At 50.3% G+C, this 17,120-nt stretch overlaps 2 protein-coding genes across 6 annotated transcripts; one reads left to right on the plus strand and one right to left on the minus strand.

Moving 5' to 3' along the window:
• Nucleotides 1-3,606: 3,606 nt before the first annotated feature.
• Nucleotides 3,607-11,388, minus strand: RANBP1 (RAN binding protein 1). Of its 2 annotated transcripts, none has more exons than XM_081284282.1 (6): nt 11,202-11,388; nt 9,777-9,913; nt 7,253-7,410; nt 5,347-5,475; nt 4,549-4,614; nt 3,607-4,015 (listed from the first exon to the last, which is right to left on the minus strand). In XM_081284282.1, the coding sequence occupies exons 1-6, from the start codon at nt 11,214-11,216 to the stop codon at nt 3,900-3,902; spliced, it is 621 nt and encodes a 206-aa protein (XP_081140408.1). In that variant the 5' UTR covers nt 11,217-11,388; the 3' UTR covers nt 3,607-3,899. The 2 variants fall into 2 exon arrangements, with proteins under 2 accessions (XP_081140408.1, XP_081140407.1); XM_081284281.1 differs by having other exon boundaries at nt 3,607-4,018.
• Nucleotides 11,389-11,639: 251 nt separating this feature from the next.
• TRMT2A (tRNA methyltransferase 2 homolog A) lies at nt 11,640-16,768 on the plus strand. Of its 4 annotated transcripts, none has more exons than XM_081284277.1 (12): nt 11,640-12,060; nt 12,237-12,790; nt 13,010-13,136; nt 13,476-13,657; nt 13,868-13,982; nt 14,068-14,183; nt 14,261-14,372; nt 15,208-15,330; nt 15,508-15,583; nt 15,856-15,972; nt 16,065-16,161; nt 16,276-16,768. In XM_081284277.1, exons 1-12 carry the CDS (start codon nt 12,004-12,006, stop codon nt 16,505-16,507), a joined length of 1,908 nt encoding a protein of 635 aa, XP_081140403.1. In that variant the 5' UTR covers nt 11,640-12,003; the 3' UTR covers nt 16,508-16,768. The 4 variants fall into 4 exon arrangements, with proteins under 4 accessions (XP_081140403.1, XP_081140402.1, XP_081140404.1 ...); XM_081284276.1 differs by having other exon boundaries at nt 11,640-12,047; XM_081284278.1 differs by having other exon boundaries at nt 11,640-12,047; nt 13,028-13,136.
• Nucleotides 16,769-17,120: the final 352 nt, after the last annotated feature.

The following is a 17,120-nucleotide window of genomic DNA, read 5'->3' on the forward strand; positions in this document are numbered from 1 at the left end:
ATTAAGTGGTCTGGGCAACTGCACTGGGCTCCCTGGCAGAGCACACTCAGCGCCTGAGTGGGGACCTCATAGTTCTATTGCCTCTCTAGCAAGGGCCTGTCCTGGCCACTCCAAAATGCCCTGGGTGTCTTCTGCTCTGGAACCTATTACAGCCCTCCCCATATGGGGACCTAGGAGGGTCCTCATCCTCTAGCCAAGACCCAGCACCCAGCAGCTACCTCCTCCCTGTCACACCATCTCAAACCTGGGATCTTTGCCTTGTTAGTCTTATGAAGCACCTAACAAGCTCCTCAGGGAAGATCTGGCTGTTAGAGGACCAGGGGCCTTAATGCAGATAGCTACCCAACAGAAATGATTTCTCCTAAACTTCTGTTCTGCAGGATGTTCCACTCCAGAAGGCCCAGTACAGGGGAAGGGGAAGGGTTCTCCCAGCACTAATGGGGACTACAATGAGATAGAGGGATCCCTGCACACTGGTGAGCAAAGACCTGCAACTCAACCCATGACTTTACCTGTTTCTGCCCTTCTGCACTCAGAATACAGAAAGCTCAGACCCTGCCCTCCATTAGGAATGGCCCCAACCTCACAGTAACTTTTTTTTTTTTGTCTGAGATTTTTATTAGCAGGACTGTAGCGGCCAGTCGCAGAAGAGAAGGTGGGGGGGGGAGAGAGGAAGAGAGGAGGGGGGAAGAGAGAGAGGAGGGGGAGAGAGAGAGGAGGGGGGAGAGCAAGAGAGAGAGGGAGAGTAAGAGAGTGAGAGTGAGAGAGTAAGATTAAAAGCACAGTAACTTCTTATGTGACACACCTATATCACACCAGGCCCTGTAGGTCCAGGTCTGACTCCACACCCACTCTGTCTGTATACAGGGTGCCAAGGACAGTCATCTCCCCCCCCCTGGCTGGAGAGCCCTGAAGAAAAATGTCAAACATGTCACAGGGAGAAACAGGTTTGGATCTCTTATTAACACAGATAAGCGGGCAGACAGGGGTCCAGAAGGATCCCAGTGAGGTAAGCCTCAGTACTTACTCTACCTGCAGGGCCAGACAAGCAATGGGGCCAGCAGTGGGGAAGCTGGGGCACCATGAGGATGAAACAGGCCTCACTCACTAGTGTTGCTCTTCAGCCTCATGCTGTCCAAGAGACAGGGACAGGGAAAACGAAGCAAGTAGGTGCTTCCTCAGTCAACCCAGCACACAGACCTGAGATGTAAGGCTATCTATACCCCCTAATCAGCAGTTTTGCTTTCAATGGTTTCAGTTATCTGCAACCCAAAAATTATTAAATGGAAAATTGAATAAACAATGAATTTTTAAATAACTTTATTTTTTAAATATGGTGCTGAGGATTGAATCCAGTGCCTCACTCTGCCACTGAGCCACAATCCCAGCCCACAATTTGAGTTTTATATTGTGTTTAAACTAAAATGAAATTTTGTACTACCCTGCTCCAAACAGCTTATGTGAATTATCCCTTCACCCAACATATCCACACTGTATCTACTACCCTAATCATTTGACACTTAGTAGCCTTCTAAGTTATGAGATCAGCTGCCCTAGCATTGTAATGCTTATGTTCAAGTAACCTTTATTTAATAATGGCCCCAAAGCAAAGTAGTAGTAATGCTGGCAATTTGGATATATTAAAGAGAAGCTGTGAAGTTCTTCCTGTAAATGAAAAGGTGAGTTTTCCACTTAATTAGGAAAGGAAAAAAATGTTGCTAAGATATTTAGTACAATAATTTCAACATTACATTCACTATTACCATTTAATCTTCTTCCATTGTTAATCTTTTACTATGCCTAACTTAATTTTAACATAAGTTATGTGTGTATGTATATTTATATATGAAATAATAGTATATTCACTAATGAGGTTTCAGGTATCCACTGGTGGGGGGAGGCAGTCTTGGCACACATCTGGAACACAGATACACTGATGCATTCCTCATAATCCCTAACTTCTATTAGGACCTACATTGCTTTTGCCAAAGGATGACAACCTGGAAACATGTCAGGCTGGGCAGTATGTACTCTTACTTAGCCTACATGATGGCCAGTAGGGCTGATGCTGACTCAGTCCCCTGCATGTCTCCCTTTGAGCAGAACTTCCTATAGTGTCACAAGCTATTTCCTTCAATGCACCCCATGATACAACCGGAGCAGAGAATGGTAGTGTCCCCCATCCATTCTGAAGAGTCTTTCTGCTGCCAGAAACACCGTTTGGAAACACTTCTCCCATCCCTAGATGAAGGAATTTAGCTGGAGGATTATTGGAACCCAAAGCGAAGATAATGTTAAACATTCATTCTATCCCAGTGGAGGGCTTTCTTCAAGGAAGATCAAGTCATGGTATGCAACATATCTGACTCCTGTGCCTGTGAGGCTTCAAGGGAATGTAAACGGCACAGTGAGGTTCCACCTATGATTTACAGCATCACAATTCTACTGCTATAGGACTTAATGGTCACTATGTGCAATCCTCAACTCCTCCTGGAATAGAGCCCCACCAAGCCAGTACCAATGTGCTGGAGGTAATTCACAAGGTTCCCAGCAGACAAGAGATAGCCTGTGCAGTCTTTGTGTGGGTTTTTATAACAAGAGCAGCTGATTCCTGCAGGAATTAGAAACTGTGTTTAAACAGGACATACACTCACCAAGCAGGACCAGGCACTCAGGAAGGTCAGACAGAACAGCCAGTAGGAGACACCACTGACAGATGGAGAGATTAAGGAGCAACAGAAGTGTGGCAGATGCCCACACTTTACCCTGGTAGATGTTAAGGGCAAATTGCCACAAGTCATGATTGAGTCCGTCTTGTGTGTGGCCCATCTGAGGTCAGGTCCTTGCTCAATCTTGCCCTATGGTGGGGAGGGCTGGCACAACTCCTCAGAGCCTTGTCTCTTGGTCACCTTAGACACATGACAGTCAGGACATGCTTTAAAAAGCCTCTTGTAAACGAAACCCTTTCTCCCCTTAAGAAAATGTCTGAGAATATGTTTTGCTATACCAAACCCCAAAGAGCATGCTTGAAAACACCTCTTATTTAAAGCTACTGCAGATGCTCACAATTCAAACAAGGTTGAGTTTAGATTTCAAGTCCAGGAGGTCCAGAGTTGAGATACTTTGCTCCAAGTGGTGAGGTATCTGACAGGGTTTCCCACAGAAGGGATATAGGACTAAGCCCCACTTGGCAAGGACTATGCCCACCACTCTGCCAATAGGGCCCAACTAGAACCAAATGCATACACACACACACACACACACACACACACACCTATCTCCTCACCACAGTGCAACAACAGCTGTTCAGGCCTAAAGAAGTGGCAGAACACACCTCAGCCCCATGCACCAGCCCCTGTTCCAGCACGGGCTGACACACCATGCCTCCAGTGGCCAACAGCAGCTCAAGTTCTCCAAGACCCACAACCTCAGCAAGGCAAGGAGTCTTCCAAGATACAACCCGTGGCAACATCAAGACCCACCATCACAGTCACAGGCAGACCTGAACATGCATACTCAAAAGGGCTCAGGCAGGCACCCCCAGGAGCTAGCCAGGACCAACAGTGCTCACAGTACTGTCCACACACATGCAGTCCTACCATCTGCTCCAGGTTTCAAATGCATTTTTTATTCACTATTTTTGATGACTATAAATAAGTGTTTCCACTATGGAAAAGAAAGTTAGCACAGTACATTTTCATGACTGGGGAATGGATTTTCTCAAGTCATCTTCAATAAGGTAAAAACTTAAGAAAAAAAACCTGAATGTTGGAATTCAGTTCTTTATATAAAGTCCTTATGAAAACATAACAGAATAAAAATAAACCCAAAAGGAAGGGCAGGGCAAAATTAAAAAAAGAAAAAGAAGAAAAAGAAAAAGGAAAAGAAATTAAGACGACTCATTGCTTCTCCGATTTCTCCTCGGTCTCCTCTCCAGGTTCCTTGTTCTCCTCCTTCACAGAAAGAGCTTCCAGCTTTTCGGTCACTTTTTCAGCATTATCATTTTTGCCCAGTCCTACCAAAAAGGAGAGCACAGTAAGAAAATAGAAGTCCAGATTATGCTGCCTCCTCACCAGGCCCAGAGCACAGGGGATACTTCATCCCTGAGCACTGCCCACTAATCTCCCCAGCTGAGCCCAGAGAAAAAACTGCTGGCCACTCTTACTGGGCTGCTCAGTGACATCTGGTCACTTACTACCACAGCCACCATCTGCCCCTAAGAACCAGGAGATCAAATCCTACAAAGAGAAAATGAGGATATGATTCTCAAATCACCTGGTAGGTTCCATACATTATGACTTAACTGCCCACCTGGACCCCACTGATGTGAGCCATGATGATGAACATGAGCTCAGGAGCCCCCCCCCCCCCCCCAGGAAGCACCCTGTGTCCCCAGGCAGCTGCACTGTCCCTGACAGATTCAGGCAGCCACAGCTCCTGGAATGTTTTTTTAGCAGACTGAAAAAGCACCCGCCTGGGACTGCAGCTGGGTGCAGAGTGAGTCTGCAAGGAGCCACCCCCCCCACACACCCAGGAGCATAGTGTCACCTTTCTTTTCTCTCTCTTCAATCGCTTTCCTGCATTCTTCAAACTTTGTTTTGAATTTTTGTGCATCTGTGGAAAGAAGAGAGATAAATTCCTAAGAGCTCAAGTGTGGAAAGGACATATCCTAGAGGGTCTGCCAGGATTCCCAGAGGGCTCTTGTCCTATGCAATTTTTAACCTAAGGATGGGCGGGGCCATCTCCCTTCATCTGACTGTGACAATTCATACAACGAAGGACTTTTCCAAGGACTATTCTCTACAACCATCCTCCCCATCTGACAAGGGCCCATAAAGTACACCAGGCACTGGGAGCCACACAGTCTTGGAGGGACAGCCCCACTCCACCAAACCATCAACTACTGGGGTGCTGGACATGGCTACCACTAACTCCTCAGCTTTCACAAATCCACGAAAAAACCCTAAGCAGGAGAGGTCAGCCTAGATCTACGGACCTCTGCATGGTCTCTGCAGGTTGCTGGTATCCAGGTGACATCACTGTACCTAGCCTCAGGGAGCCATAAACCTGGCAAAAGCACCAATGGTTAGGAAATCCTGAGCTTTGATTCAGGCTCCACTCACCCAATGGGAATTGGAGCTTGAGGAGCAAGATCTGGGACTGCACCATGGACACTTGCTCAGCACTAGCACCTAAGAGGAAACACCCCTGCACAGCCCCCAAATAGCATGCCAAAACTCTCCAATGAACATTCCCAGTCACTGTCACTGTCACCTTTTCTCCAAAAGCAACACTGCACTGCAATGCTACAATCAGTAGGTCTCCAGGGTACTCCTTTTCACTTACTCTCAGCGTTTAGGAAGCGGATGGCGAGCAGCTCTGGCTTAGGGTACTCATCAGCAAAGTCAGCATGGGTGTTCCAAACCCAGGCACGGTCGCTGCCGGCGTTTGGCTTCAGTTCCATCGTTGGCGTGACTTTGAAGAGAAAAGCCAATGAGGCTGATGGGGACTACCTAGGAAAGCTCACAAACCCTTCAGCCAAAAAGAGTTCTGCTCATCAAACTGAAAGACTCATTTCAGGCAACACAGAAAATTTGGGGTCTGAGAACCAGGCCCAGACAAAATCCCCAGGGTTTACATTTCACCCAAACCTCTTTGAAAACAGTCCATATTCACTTAAAACCATCCACATTTAGGACTGTCCTAAATGTGGGAAGGCACCCACTCCCTGACCAGAGGATATCTCTGAGGGTTTCCTGAATGAACTATCTTAAGACCACTCAGCACAGATGACCCTACCTCCAGAAAAGTGGACATGGGTAAAGCAAGCTTCAGTTTTGATTCCAGTGTGACTGCTCACACCAAGCCCCTTGGTAGTAGCCTCCCAGTGTTGTAGTCCCAAGGCCTAAAGTCAGACATCAGGGCAAAGTCAAGGGAGCCAGCCCTTCCTAATGGCATTCAATCTGGCTGACTGGAAGGTGGGGGGTCAATGGAAGGGAAGAAATCCAGAAACAGGACTCTCATCCAGGACACATAATCAGGCCAGCATGACCACTCCATGGTCTATCGTCTAAGACGAACACTGAGGAATGAGAATAGTTGATATCAGAGTCCCATAACAAATGCTTCTAAGTCATGAAGACAGGGCAATGGCCTAGAATACACATGCTTATCCTGAACCCATTAGGCCCATGCAAACTTGAGGGGAGAAGAAGGGAGACGGGCCCCACAGCCAATCAGGGAGCGTCCCCTAAAGAGAGCCTCTTGTCTACAGGTGTCTTGTAGACACCTTGTCCCTGGTATCTCCACCCAGTCAATGACCCCTGTGCCTCTGGCAGAAGTCTCCAGGGACTCCAGGTGGGTCCATGACCCCATTCACAGCCACACCTACAAATCAGTGTAAACTAGAGCTCAGAGATCTCATCCACTGCAGCCCAACATAATAGTCTCCAGGCCTCCTGTACATTCTACACATCCGTACCTCCTCCACACCCCACTTGGATGCCTGGCCTATACTCACAACCACCCTCCCCACCTGACAAGGGCCCATAAAATGCACCAGACACTGGGAGCCACACAGATAGCTCTGGAAAATACAGACTCAGCACTAGGAGGTCTACCAAGGGATGGTCCAGGACACATGTGCTTCTCAACACAGCACCCACCAAGAGGAGCATGAATTGCTTCTGCATGGCAGTCAGCAGACAAAAGCAGTAGGGACACCCTCCCATTCATTCCATGTCCCAAGACTGGCCTGGTGCTCTGCATCCATCCTATCAGGACCCATCTAATTAAACCTCACATCCCATGTTCTCTAAGCTTCACTGTAGCTCACAGTTAAAAGGCACATTTGAAAGACTTTTTTTTTTTCCTTCCCAGCCCTGGGGGTTGAACCCAGGGCCTTGCACATGCTAGGCCAAGTGTTCTACCACTGAACTACATGCTCATCCCTTTCTATAATTTTACTTCAAGACAGGGCCTTGCTAAAATGCCCAGGCTGGCCTAGAATGTGCAATCCTCTACCTCCACCTCCCTAGTAGCTGGTATTATAGGCATGTACCACTGAGCCCAAAAGAAAGGTATATTTCATATCTTAAATTCAACAAACACCACAAACATGCACTCCATGTAACAACACATTCCCAGGTTCCAAGTCGGGCCTAAAAAAACTTCCTGTAGGTCCCAAGTCAATCTAACATAGCTTAGGGGCTGAGAATAAAAAAAAAAAAATCAACCTTAAGAGGCCACCTACTATAGTGGTTGGCGCATATCTTCAGGGTCTTGTCCCTCCTCATGAGAAGGCGGATGGTTCCTTTCTCCTTATGTTTCAGGAGCTTGACATCACCAGTGCCTCGTTCCTTCCATTCTGGAAGATCATTCTCTGAAGCAAATCGAAATAGCTTTGCTCGCCTGTTAAGAAAAGCCATTAAGTGAGTGCTAAACACAGCACAGCTATGTGCCACTGGATCCCATGTTTCTACAAACACTCTTTCCCTCCTTTGAGCTCAAATAACTACTAGGCACCCAGTACCACCCAAAAGAGCAGCACAGCCAACAAATTACAGGCCACTTTAATTTCACAGCCAAAATGAAAAAATATGTGGATAGTTTCAACATTTTCCCCAGCAAAAACATATGACCCCTCAAAGGGAAAAAGTAAAAAAGCCCTCAGTAGGCTGAGCCTACCATAGCATCCCATGGCCACATAGAGGTCTTTCTCAGGCCCAAGTCTTCCCAGAGATAAATTTGCTCGTGTGCCCTCAACCCAGAGGACCAGGACATGAATCTCCCTGTCAAGGAACAGTACTTCACACCTATAGGGGCACCCAGGATCCAGCAGTGAATCAATAGTTCTGTCCTGAGGGCTCAGATTAGCATCCTCCCTCTGCACCCCCAGTTCTGCCTATCTCTCTTCTACCAAAGACTCTACCCTCCTCCAACCTCAATTCAGTCCAGGGATACCATGTTCTCACAAGATTACCTAACAGGCCAGGCACAGTGGGTGGCGCATGCCTGTAATTCCAGAGGCTTGAGAGGCTGAGAAAGGAGAATGGGGAGTTCAAAGCCAGCCTCAGCAAAGGGAAGGTGCTAAGCAACTCAGTGAAACCCTCTCTCTAAATAGAATACAAAATAGGGCCAGGGATGTCAGTGGTTGAGTGCCCTCAAATTCGATCCCTTACCAAAAAACAAAACAAGATTACTTAACAGGAAACCCAAAGGTCCAGATGAAAAGGCCCAATCAACTGGCCTCATGTCTGAGAGCAAGTGGCCCTGCCCAAGATAGCAACACTTCTCAACCCATGGCAGGTAAGGAGGTGACAAGTATCATGTCACCTCAAGTACGAGCTACTCCCCACCTGGGGCTACAGCAATCCCAAGGTAGAACAGAGACCAGTAATCCTGTATCTTTAGGAAAATGCCCACCACCCTCTAGGACCGAAAGGGCACCTGTAGCTTTCTTTGCCCATGCTTCCTTCTCCAGCCCCAATCCCTGGAAGAATGGCTTGGGATGGAATTTTCTCATCTTCCTTTGTCCACCTCAGAATAGCCAAACCTGGTATCTTGGATCTACCTGAAGTGGGTGGAGACTAGAGGGCACAAATTTGCACAAGGAATAAACTAAAACCTTACTTTCACTGAAGTGTAACTGAATTTAATATCTCAGGCAATTCTGGGCGTAAGCTATGATCTCTGTAGTTCTGTGATGTAGTCACAAAACACAAAGCTCATACCTAGGGGTACTTCAAAACCTCCCCACCACTAACGTGTGTACACTACTTTTTAAAAAGTAACCCTGAGCCAGGCATGGTCTGAGGACTGCAAATTCGAGACCAGCCTGGGTTACTTGGGTAAGACCTCGTTTTAATATCTTGTCTCAAAAAGTAAAAAGTGTAGCTCAGTTGTAGAGTATCCTGGGTTCAATTTCCAGACAACCAATCCCCAACCAAAAAGTAATTAAACACACACACACACACACACACACACACACACACACAAATAAACCTAATAAATAAAGCTATCCATCTTCACTTGTAATTCCAAGAGTTATTTTGTACATGAAAAGAGTCGGGAATTCCCAAATTTCAGACTGCCAAAGTTTGTACTGTTTAAATGTGCCCTAAACTTTTGTTGAAAACTTAATTCAGCTTAACATAATGCTAGGCAGTGCTCTACCACCAAGTAATATCTTAACATAATGCTGGGAAAGGGGCACTACCATTGAATTACATCTCCCCCTACTTCTATTCTTTGTAAATGGTCCACTCTTTGGTATTCTGATATAGCAACAGAAAACAGGTAAGATACAACTTTATGCTGCAAAAACAATTAAGACTTCCAGCTCCACCAAGGGAAGGAAACTGGATTGCTGGAGGTGAGATGGCAAGTAAGGACAGCTAAGGAACCCAGGGAAGGGTCCTGGTGGTCCTAGTGTGGTACAAGAAAAAACATCTTCAAAAACTATACCAATAGAAAATTACCAGATTTTAGCCCAACCCCAGAAAAATCAATAAAAAGCTTATGTATGCCTTTGTTCAAAGAGCAGCCTGTCCCTCCATAGGTCAGGTTTTCTCCTTTTGGTTGAAAGTAAATTAAATCCTTGCATGTGTGTGCTCATATTTTGTTTCATCTATCTCATTTCTATTGTCAACAGAACCTATCTCTGGTAACACTTCAAATAGCCACAATCAAGCCAAGCCAAGATGTGATGCTCACAAAAACCATAACTTCCACATTACTAAAGATAACTTTCCCTCCAGTGACATGAACATACTTACATCTTAAAAAGTTCCTCTTCATCTTCCTCCAGCGTTTTAATTTCTTGCTCAGGGAGCGAAACTATAGGCTCAAACTGGGGGTCGTGATTGGACTCATCTGCATTCTCAGTAGAGGTATCATGGTCCTGATGAGGGTCCTGTGCAGGAAGATGCAAAGAGGTGATGCTGCAGGCTGGAGAACCTGGCCCACAGCAGGCATCCCCAATAGTGAATGGCATCCGGAAAACAAGGACAGGCCTCACCCCAAATCAGAATTTAAGCTCACAGACTTTCACATCAGCAAAAATGTGCATTTACATCCAACTCCACAAAATCACAGCACTAAGTGTGCAGCAAGACACTGGATTTCAGCACCCCTCCCCCAAATCCACAAACATCAATCAGAACCATGCAGACTGTCTGTGGCTCCTTGAGGAGTAGCCTAGAAGAAACTCCCTCATCCCTTTGAGCCCCAGTTTCCTCACCGGTAAAATGAAGATAATGATACCTGCCATGTGAAGATCAAAAGACACAATGACGAACTCAGCAAATGTTAGCCTTATGGCAAAATGCAAATCTAAGAGTTTTCACTAAGGGATATCCATGCAAGCTCTTACTAAAAAGACAAAAGATTGCTATAGACTACTAGTATTTACACGGAATTCACAATTCTGCCAAAAACTTTATCATGGCTTGGAAAATTAAGTTGATAGGTTTCTAAGAAAATCACAAGTCAAAGTCATAAGGGTCTGAACCAACTCAAAGATTTATAGAGCACAAATTATCACATTTAAGTTTTAAGTTTTACAAAACACATGCCTTGACGATACAGAAAAAACCCCAGACTCACTACTAGACTCAAACAGGAAAAGAAAACATAAGCCCTTCGCTGTTCTTCCTTTGGTTTCACAGCACTGCGGCTCCGCTGCGGCCGGCATCCGACCAGACACTAGCAGCCAACAAAGCCGCCCCCGCCCTGGGTCGGCGTGTCCACGACCCGTCCCCCTCGTTGGAACACGAGCTTCCGCCACGGAGGCCGGCGGCGGTTCCAGACCTAAGGACCGAATGAATGAAGTGCTGCGTGGGCGACGGGATGGAAGAATACTGTCCCAGTGGAAAGCCCACCAGTGGGCCGAGCCGGAGGAAACCGGTCTCCTGCCCCTATACCGGGCAAGCAGGACCGCCCTGCGTGGCAATGGCTTTTTCCCGGCCCACCCCAAGGTCACGCGAGCGCCCTCCAACCCGCGCGAACCAAGCTTACGCCCCCAGATCCCGCTAGCCTTGACTCCACAGGCCTCGAGCCCCCAGGCCCCGCGCGCTCCGGCCCCTAGCTCCACAGGCCGGCGGGGGTTGGTGGCGGAGGCACGGGCCGCCCACGTGGCCGCCGATAGCGGCCCCAGCCCCCTGGCCCCCGCCCGCCCAGTCCCCGCCTGGGCCAGGCCGCACCTGGGCGGCCGCCATGGGAACGCGGCGGCGGCGGCAGCTCGACTGGTTCGGTCTTCACTGACTCCGAGGCCTCTAGGCGACTAGTCGTAGCTTCTTTCCTCCGCGTCTGGCGCCGGCGCCTCCCGCCTGCCCGCTCTTCCCTCCCTCCGCCCCGCGACCCGAACCCCAACCCCTGACCCCGGCGGCGGGAAACGCGCCGCGATTCAAAACCAGTGCAGCTTTATTGGCGCAGGAAGCGGACACTCATTGTCCCGCCCACCCTGTGCTTCCCGCCAAAACGCCCGCGGCGCATGCCCAGCCAGCCAGTCAGCCAGAGCAGCGCGCTCTCCCGACGGCCCCCGCGCACATTTCCGTCCACCGGCCGCGCGCGCGCTCTGGCGCTGGTGAAAGGGACTGGCTTGAGGATTTGACATGGCGCGTTTTGATGTCGTCACCGGAAGCCAAGACCATAGAGAAACGCGGCCCGGAGATACACGCTGGCTGACTGGAGAGTGGCTGGCGAAGCGAGCGGCTGCCACGGGCCCCTGGTGGGCTGGCGGGTGGTGCAGCCCCGTGCCCGAAACGAGGCTCTGAACACCGGAGGTTCGATCCCCGACATACCTCTCCGCCCCCCATCTCCTGGGCAGAGCTGGAGAGTTGACCTCGCGACGTCGCACCTGCTTTCTGAGCACCTTTTGTGTGACAGGCCCAAGATTGGGCGTCAAGGCGGCCCTCGTGTGGCGCCCACTCCAGGCAGCTGACTGTCCCGACGATGAGTGAGAAGCCGAACAACGAAGTAAAATGAAGGGAGACTCGGGCGGAGATGCGGAGGAGTTGGGGTGGGGTAGGAATCCCCTGGAAGAAGAGGTGGGATAAAAAGGTGATACGGGGTAGGGAAGGAGATGGTAGTGGGCTCAGGAGGATAGAAAGGAGAAGCCTGTTGGGGTGGGGCTAGGTGCAGGTGGGCTGAGGGCCTGGGTGTTGGAAAAATGATCCTAGGGAAGGGGATGTAAGGCCCCGGGATCTGGTTCTCAGTCTGGCTGTTTGTCCACACAGGCCTCAGAGCCCATGGAGGTCTGCAGCCAGCGTTGCAGCAATGTCCTGGACAGCCCTGAAGCCCCGTTACCCCGGGAGAAGCAGGAGGAGAAAGAGGGGCCTAGGACTGCTGCAGGCTCTGGTCCTCAACCTGGGCTTTACAATTACATCAGGGATGACTTGTTCACCTCAGAGATCTTCAAGCTAGAGCTGCAGAATGTGCCTCGACATGCCAGCTTCAGCGATGTCCGACGTTTTTTGGGCCGCTTTGGCCTCCAGCCCCATAAAACAAAACTCTTTGGGCAACCACCCTGTGCCTTTGTGACCTTTCGCAGTGCTGCTGAGCGGGACAAGGCCCTTCGGGTGCTACATGGAGCCCTCTGGAAAGGCCGCCCACTCAGCGTGCGCCTGGCCCGCCCCAAGGCAGACCCCATGGCCAGGAAGAGGCAGCAAGAGGGTGAGCCACCAGCAATGCGAGTTGCTGATGTGGTGACCCCTCTTTGGACAGTGCCCTATGCTGAGCAGCTGGAGCGAAAGCGGCTGGAGTGTGAGCAGGTGCTGCAAAGGCTTGCCAAGTGAGTTTGGGGCAGGATACACTCAGCACCAGAACTCAACTCTGCTGCCTGCCCTATGAGTGATATACACCATGGGATCTGAGCTGTCAGGGTGGTGGCCAGTAAGTCTCCTGTGATTATCAGTGGCAATAGTGAGGTCTCAAGGGAGGAACCCAGGAGCTTGGGCTTTTGGGAAGTATTCCAATGTGGGTGGGGGCAGTGGTCTGACTGAAACCACAGATCTACTTCATCCTGCAGGGAAATTGGAAACACCAATCGCACACTGCTGCCCTGGCTGCTCACACAGAGGCACAAGCACAACAAGGCCTGCTGCCCACTGGAGGGGGTCAGGCCATCACCCCAGCAGGTCAGGCGGGACTGGGATGGCCACAAGCCCCTATCCTGTGTTAGGGGCAGCGATTGCAGTTCTGTGGACCATACCCAGGGGATCAAGCATGTTGGGCAAGCACCATATCACTGAGCAACATACACCCCAGCCCATCCTGTGTTTTTTAAAAACTCTTTTTGCTCTTCTCTCTTCCTATTTTGTTTCTTCCTGGTTTCATCATGTGACCAGTAGTTGTCTTGTTTTTCAACTGCCAGCCTCTGTGGGGAAGTTGGGGTATTGCTCTTGCTGCTGTGTTACACAAGTGCTAGATAGCCAGGGTAAGGTCTGGCTGCTTCTTTCTGCCTTCTGTCCCCACAGACTGAGTATCGTAATAAGTGTGAGTTTCTGGTTGGCGTTGGAGTGGATGGGGAAGATAACACTGTTGGCTGCCGACTTGGCAAATACAAGGGTGGGACGTGTGCTGTAGCAGCCCCCTTTGACACAGTGCATATCCCTGAAGCCACGAAACGGGTGGTGAAATCCTTCCAGGAATTCATACGGTGAGATGCTGGGACTCGGCCCCTGGGAAGTTTTGAGAGCACCTGGGAGCAGAGGGTGTGGGTCCTCCCCAGGGTTCTGGAGTGCCTGCTGTTGGGAAACATGAGGAGAGGGTGAGGGGAGAGATGACCAGGGGGAGAAAGCAGGAATGCTGTCCCTCTGGTCTTGGTTGGCAAACTTTGGGTACTTATGGCTGTTCATGGCTCCCACAGGTCCACCCCATACTCTGCATATGACCCTGAGACATATGCAGGCCACTGGAAGCAGCTGACTGTACGCACCAGCCGCCGTGGCCAGGCCATGGCCATTGCCTACTTCCACCCCCAGGTCTCAGGCGGGTGGCTCTGGTGGGGGAGGGTCTCTGAGAGTGGCTGTGGCACAACCTGATGGGGCTTTGAACCACCTACTCTAGAAACTGAGCCATGAGGAACTGGCAGGGCTGAAGGCCTCCTTGGTACAACATTTCATGGAGGGACCAGGCAGGACCAGCGGGGTGACCTGTCTTTACTTCGTGGAGGAGGGACAGCGGTGAGGAGCCCAGGTGGGAACAGGAGGGAAGCTTGCAGGAGCAGGTGACCCTGATACACTTGCCTCTCCACACACAGAAAGACTCCCAGCCAGGAGGGCCTACTCCTGGAGCATGTGGCTGGGGACCGGTGTATTCAGGAGGACCTGCTTGGGCTGACCTTCCAGATCTCTCCTCATGCCTTTTTCCAGGTAGGTGTGGCACAAGCACATAAGAATGGGAGGCCTGACACAACATCAGAGCATGTTGGAGATAATGTGGACTAGATGGCAATAAAAAACTAGCTAGTCTTGCAGATATCTGGGGAAAGCATCTAGGTTGGGGAGCCACAGGAAGACTGGGGTGGGAAAGTGGTTGTTGGTCCCCGATTTGATACTTGTAACCCATAGATATACGTGGTGATGGCCCTTCTCATCACAGAGAGGTTGAGGAACAGGCACATTTTACTACCATAGGACTACCCAGGCCTTGGCAAGGAGGAGGCCTCAGTGGTCTTTGGGCTAGAGAATAGTTTTACCCTCATTCTTGCTGACATTGGAGAGACCTTTTAGGAGGTATGGAGACTTAGAATAGGTAAAGACCCTATTTTGGAGTCAGGCTTGGCAGGACCTGCTGGAAGGCCAGAGGTGGGGCTGCGAGATAAAGAGTCAGGGACTCTAGGGCTCTTTTGTGAATTCCCATGGGAGGTAGATGTACGCTCTACTGGCATGGGCGAAGGAAGCCATTGGAGGCTGTAGTCGGGGAGCTGGATGAGGTTGAGAGGGCCATACAAATCCATTAATTAGAGAAATGCTTCTTATAATTGGGGGTGTGGTTAGGGTTGTGCACATTGGCACAGATTTGGTTTTTAAAGTCAAGAGACTGGGTAAGATTATTGGCATGATGCCAGCGTGTCACTGAGACCCTGAAAGTCTCAGCAGGATGGAGCTGGGAACCTAGGTGTGTGGGGTGGTAGGCCTGCCTCTGGGGTCAGGGACTGCCCCAGGAAGGGAGGCCTCCACTGAGTGTGCCATGGCCACCTTCCAGGTGAACACATCTGCAGCTGAGGTGCTCTACACAGTCATCCAGGATTGGGCCCAGCTGGACAAGGAAAGTACAGTGTTGGATGTGTGCTGTGGCACCGGTACCATTGGCCTGGCCCTTGCCTGGGTAAGCCCTCCTGACCCAGCTGAGGTTGCCCTCTCAACTCTCCACCCTCCCCCATTACTCCCACTGACCTCTACAACTTGAAGGCTCAGTCCTTTCCCAGGTCCCAGACCCAGTCTGATTCAGCTGCCCACTTTGCCTCAGACAGGGAGCCATCATCTGGCCCTTTTTCCATTTCAGAAGGTAAAGAGAGTCATTGGGATTGAGCTATGCCAGGAGGCTGTGGAGGATGCCCGGGTGAATGCCCATGCCAATGGTGAGAGTCTGTAGCCCATGCAGCAGGCTGGTGGTCCTGGTTATACCTCAACCATTGTACCTATAACATACTCCATGGCTCTGAGGACCTGTTGGGGGGCAGAGGGGCCCAAAAGGAACCTGTAGACCCACATGCTCCAGTTCTGAAGGTACCCAATAGGACAGAAGAAACTCTTTGGCCAGTGCTTTCCAAAGAGCCTTATGGTGCCACTCAGGGCTGGACCCATGGGGGAGATTATCCCAGGCCCACTGACAACAATGGTGCATCTTCAGAGCTAAGCAACGTTGAATTCCACTGTGGGAGGGCCGAGGACCTGGTGCCCACTCTGGTGTGCAGACTGGCCTCCCAACAACTTGTGGCCATCTTGGACCCACCGCGAGCTGGCCTGCGTAAGTGACATACACTTGGGGAGATGGCAGGTGGCCTGCCAGGCTGTGCAGTTTAAGGTCTGGGGACCTAGCCTATATCTGTGCCTTCTCAGATTCCAAGGTGATCCTTGCCATCCGAAGAGCTGAGAACCTCAAGCGGCTCCTGTATGTCTCATGCAACCCCCGGGCAGCCATGGGCAATTTTGTGGAGTGAGTGTTAAAACAGGGATCTGGGGTGGTCCGGGGCCCAGCACTCTTCTGCCTCCCCCAGGAGTCCTTGGCTAGTCCTGTAGGACTGACTTTGGCACTCCTTTCCCACTACAGCCTCTGCAGGGCCCCGTCTAACCGGGTCAAGGGCATCCCCTTCCGACCAGTCAAAGCTGTGGCCGTGGACCTGTTCCCACAAACCCCACACTGTGAGATGCTCATTCTGTTCGAGAGGGTGGAACACCCCAATAGTACAGGAGTCCTAGAGCACCAAGGCCCTCTAGCCCAGCCCTCACAAGAGCCCGCTAATGATACCACACTGGAAATTGGGGCCTCCTTTTCATCCTAGGCCCTGGAAACTGCAGGGTCCAGCTCTTCCAGAACAGGGCTTATCGTGGGGGCAGAAGCTAGGGGGCTTCCCGCAGTCTTGCTTGTCTCAAGACGCTTAGAAGAGCAATCACAGGGCACAAGGCCTAGTTGCCTTGCCAGGACCAACATAACCATGATATGGCTCAGAAGACAACTGGACTTCTATGGCCTGTCCATCCCTCACCCCATCCTTCTGGAACAGCCAGGCTATGAGGACCAGAATAAACAACTGCTGAATTCAGGGTGTTTGTGAAGAACTTTGGTAAACAGGGACTCCTCTCTGCCTCATTCTGTGCGTGCAAAGGGACAGGGTGAGTGAAATATCTCAACCCTATCCAAGCTGCCTGGGAATTTCTGCCCTTCATTTTAGTCTGACCCTTGAGCCTCTATTTGCATGGCTTGCCAAAGGAGCTCACCAAGGCCCTGAACAGTGCAAAGCTTGCTGTTTAATAGGATGTTAGGTTTTATGCTTGGAGAGGCAGAGACACACAAGCCTCAAGACCAAGCATCAACAGGATGTTCCAGAGTATGCAAGCAGAATTCCTCCCTGCACCTGAGGAAAAGATCCTAATTGCTCCCAAAATCAACCTGAC

Source organism: Spermophilus citellus, assembly GCF_964194105.1.
Source record: "Spermophilus citellus genome assembly, chromosome: 3".
Classification (NCBI taxonomy): Eukaryota; Metazoa; Chordata; class Mammalia; order Rodentia; family Sciuridae; genus Spermophilus; species Spermophilus citellus.

Excerpts from the sequence above, each read along its gene's own strand:
- RANBP1 (XM_081284281.1), bottom strand. Across the intron at positions 7,411-9,776 it reads GAAGAGGAACTTTTTAAGAT|GCGAGCAAAGCTATTTCGAT; the intron begins GTAAGTATGTTC and ends TTTTCTTAACAG. Across the intron at positions 4,019-4,548 it reads TGAAGAGAGAGAAAAGAAAG|TAGGACTGGGCAAAAATGAT; the intron begins GTGACACTATGC and ends TCTCCTTTTTGG.
- TRMT2A (XM_081284276.1), top strand. The coding sequence starts at position 11,982 with ATGAAGGGAGACTCGGGCGGAGATGCGGAGGAGTTGGGGTGGGGTAGG. Across the intron at positions 13,658-13,867 it reads TCCTTCCAGGAATTCATACG|GTCCACCCCATACTCTGCAT; the intron begins GTGAGATGCTGG and ends TGGCTCCCACAG. Across the intron at positions 16,162-16,275 it reads GCCATGGGCAATTTTGTGGA|CCTCTGCAGGGCCCCGTCTA; the intron begins GTGAGTGTTAAA and ends TTCCCACTACAG.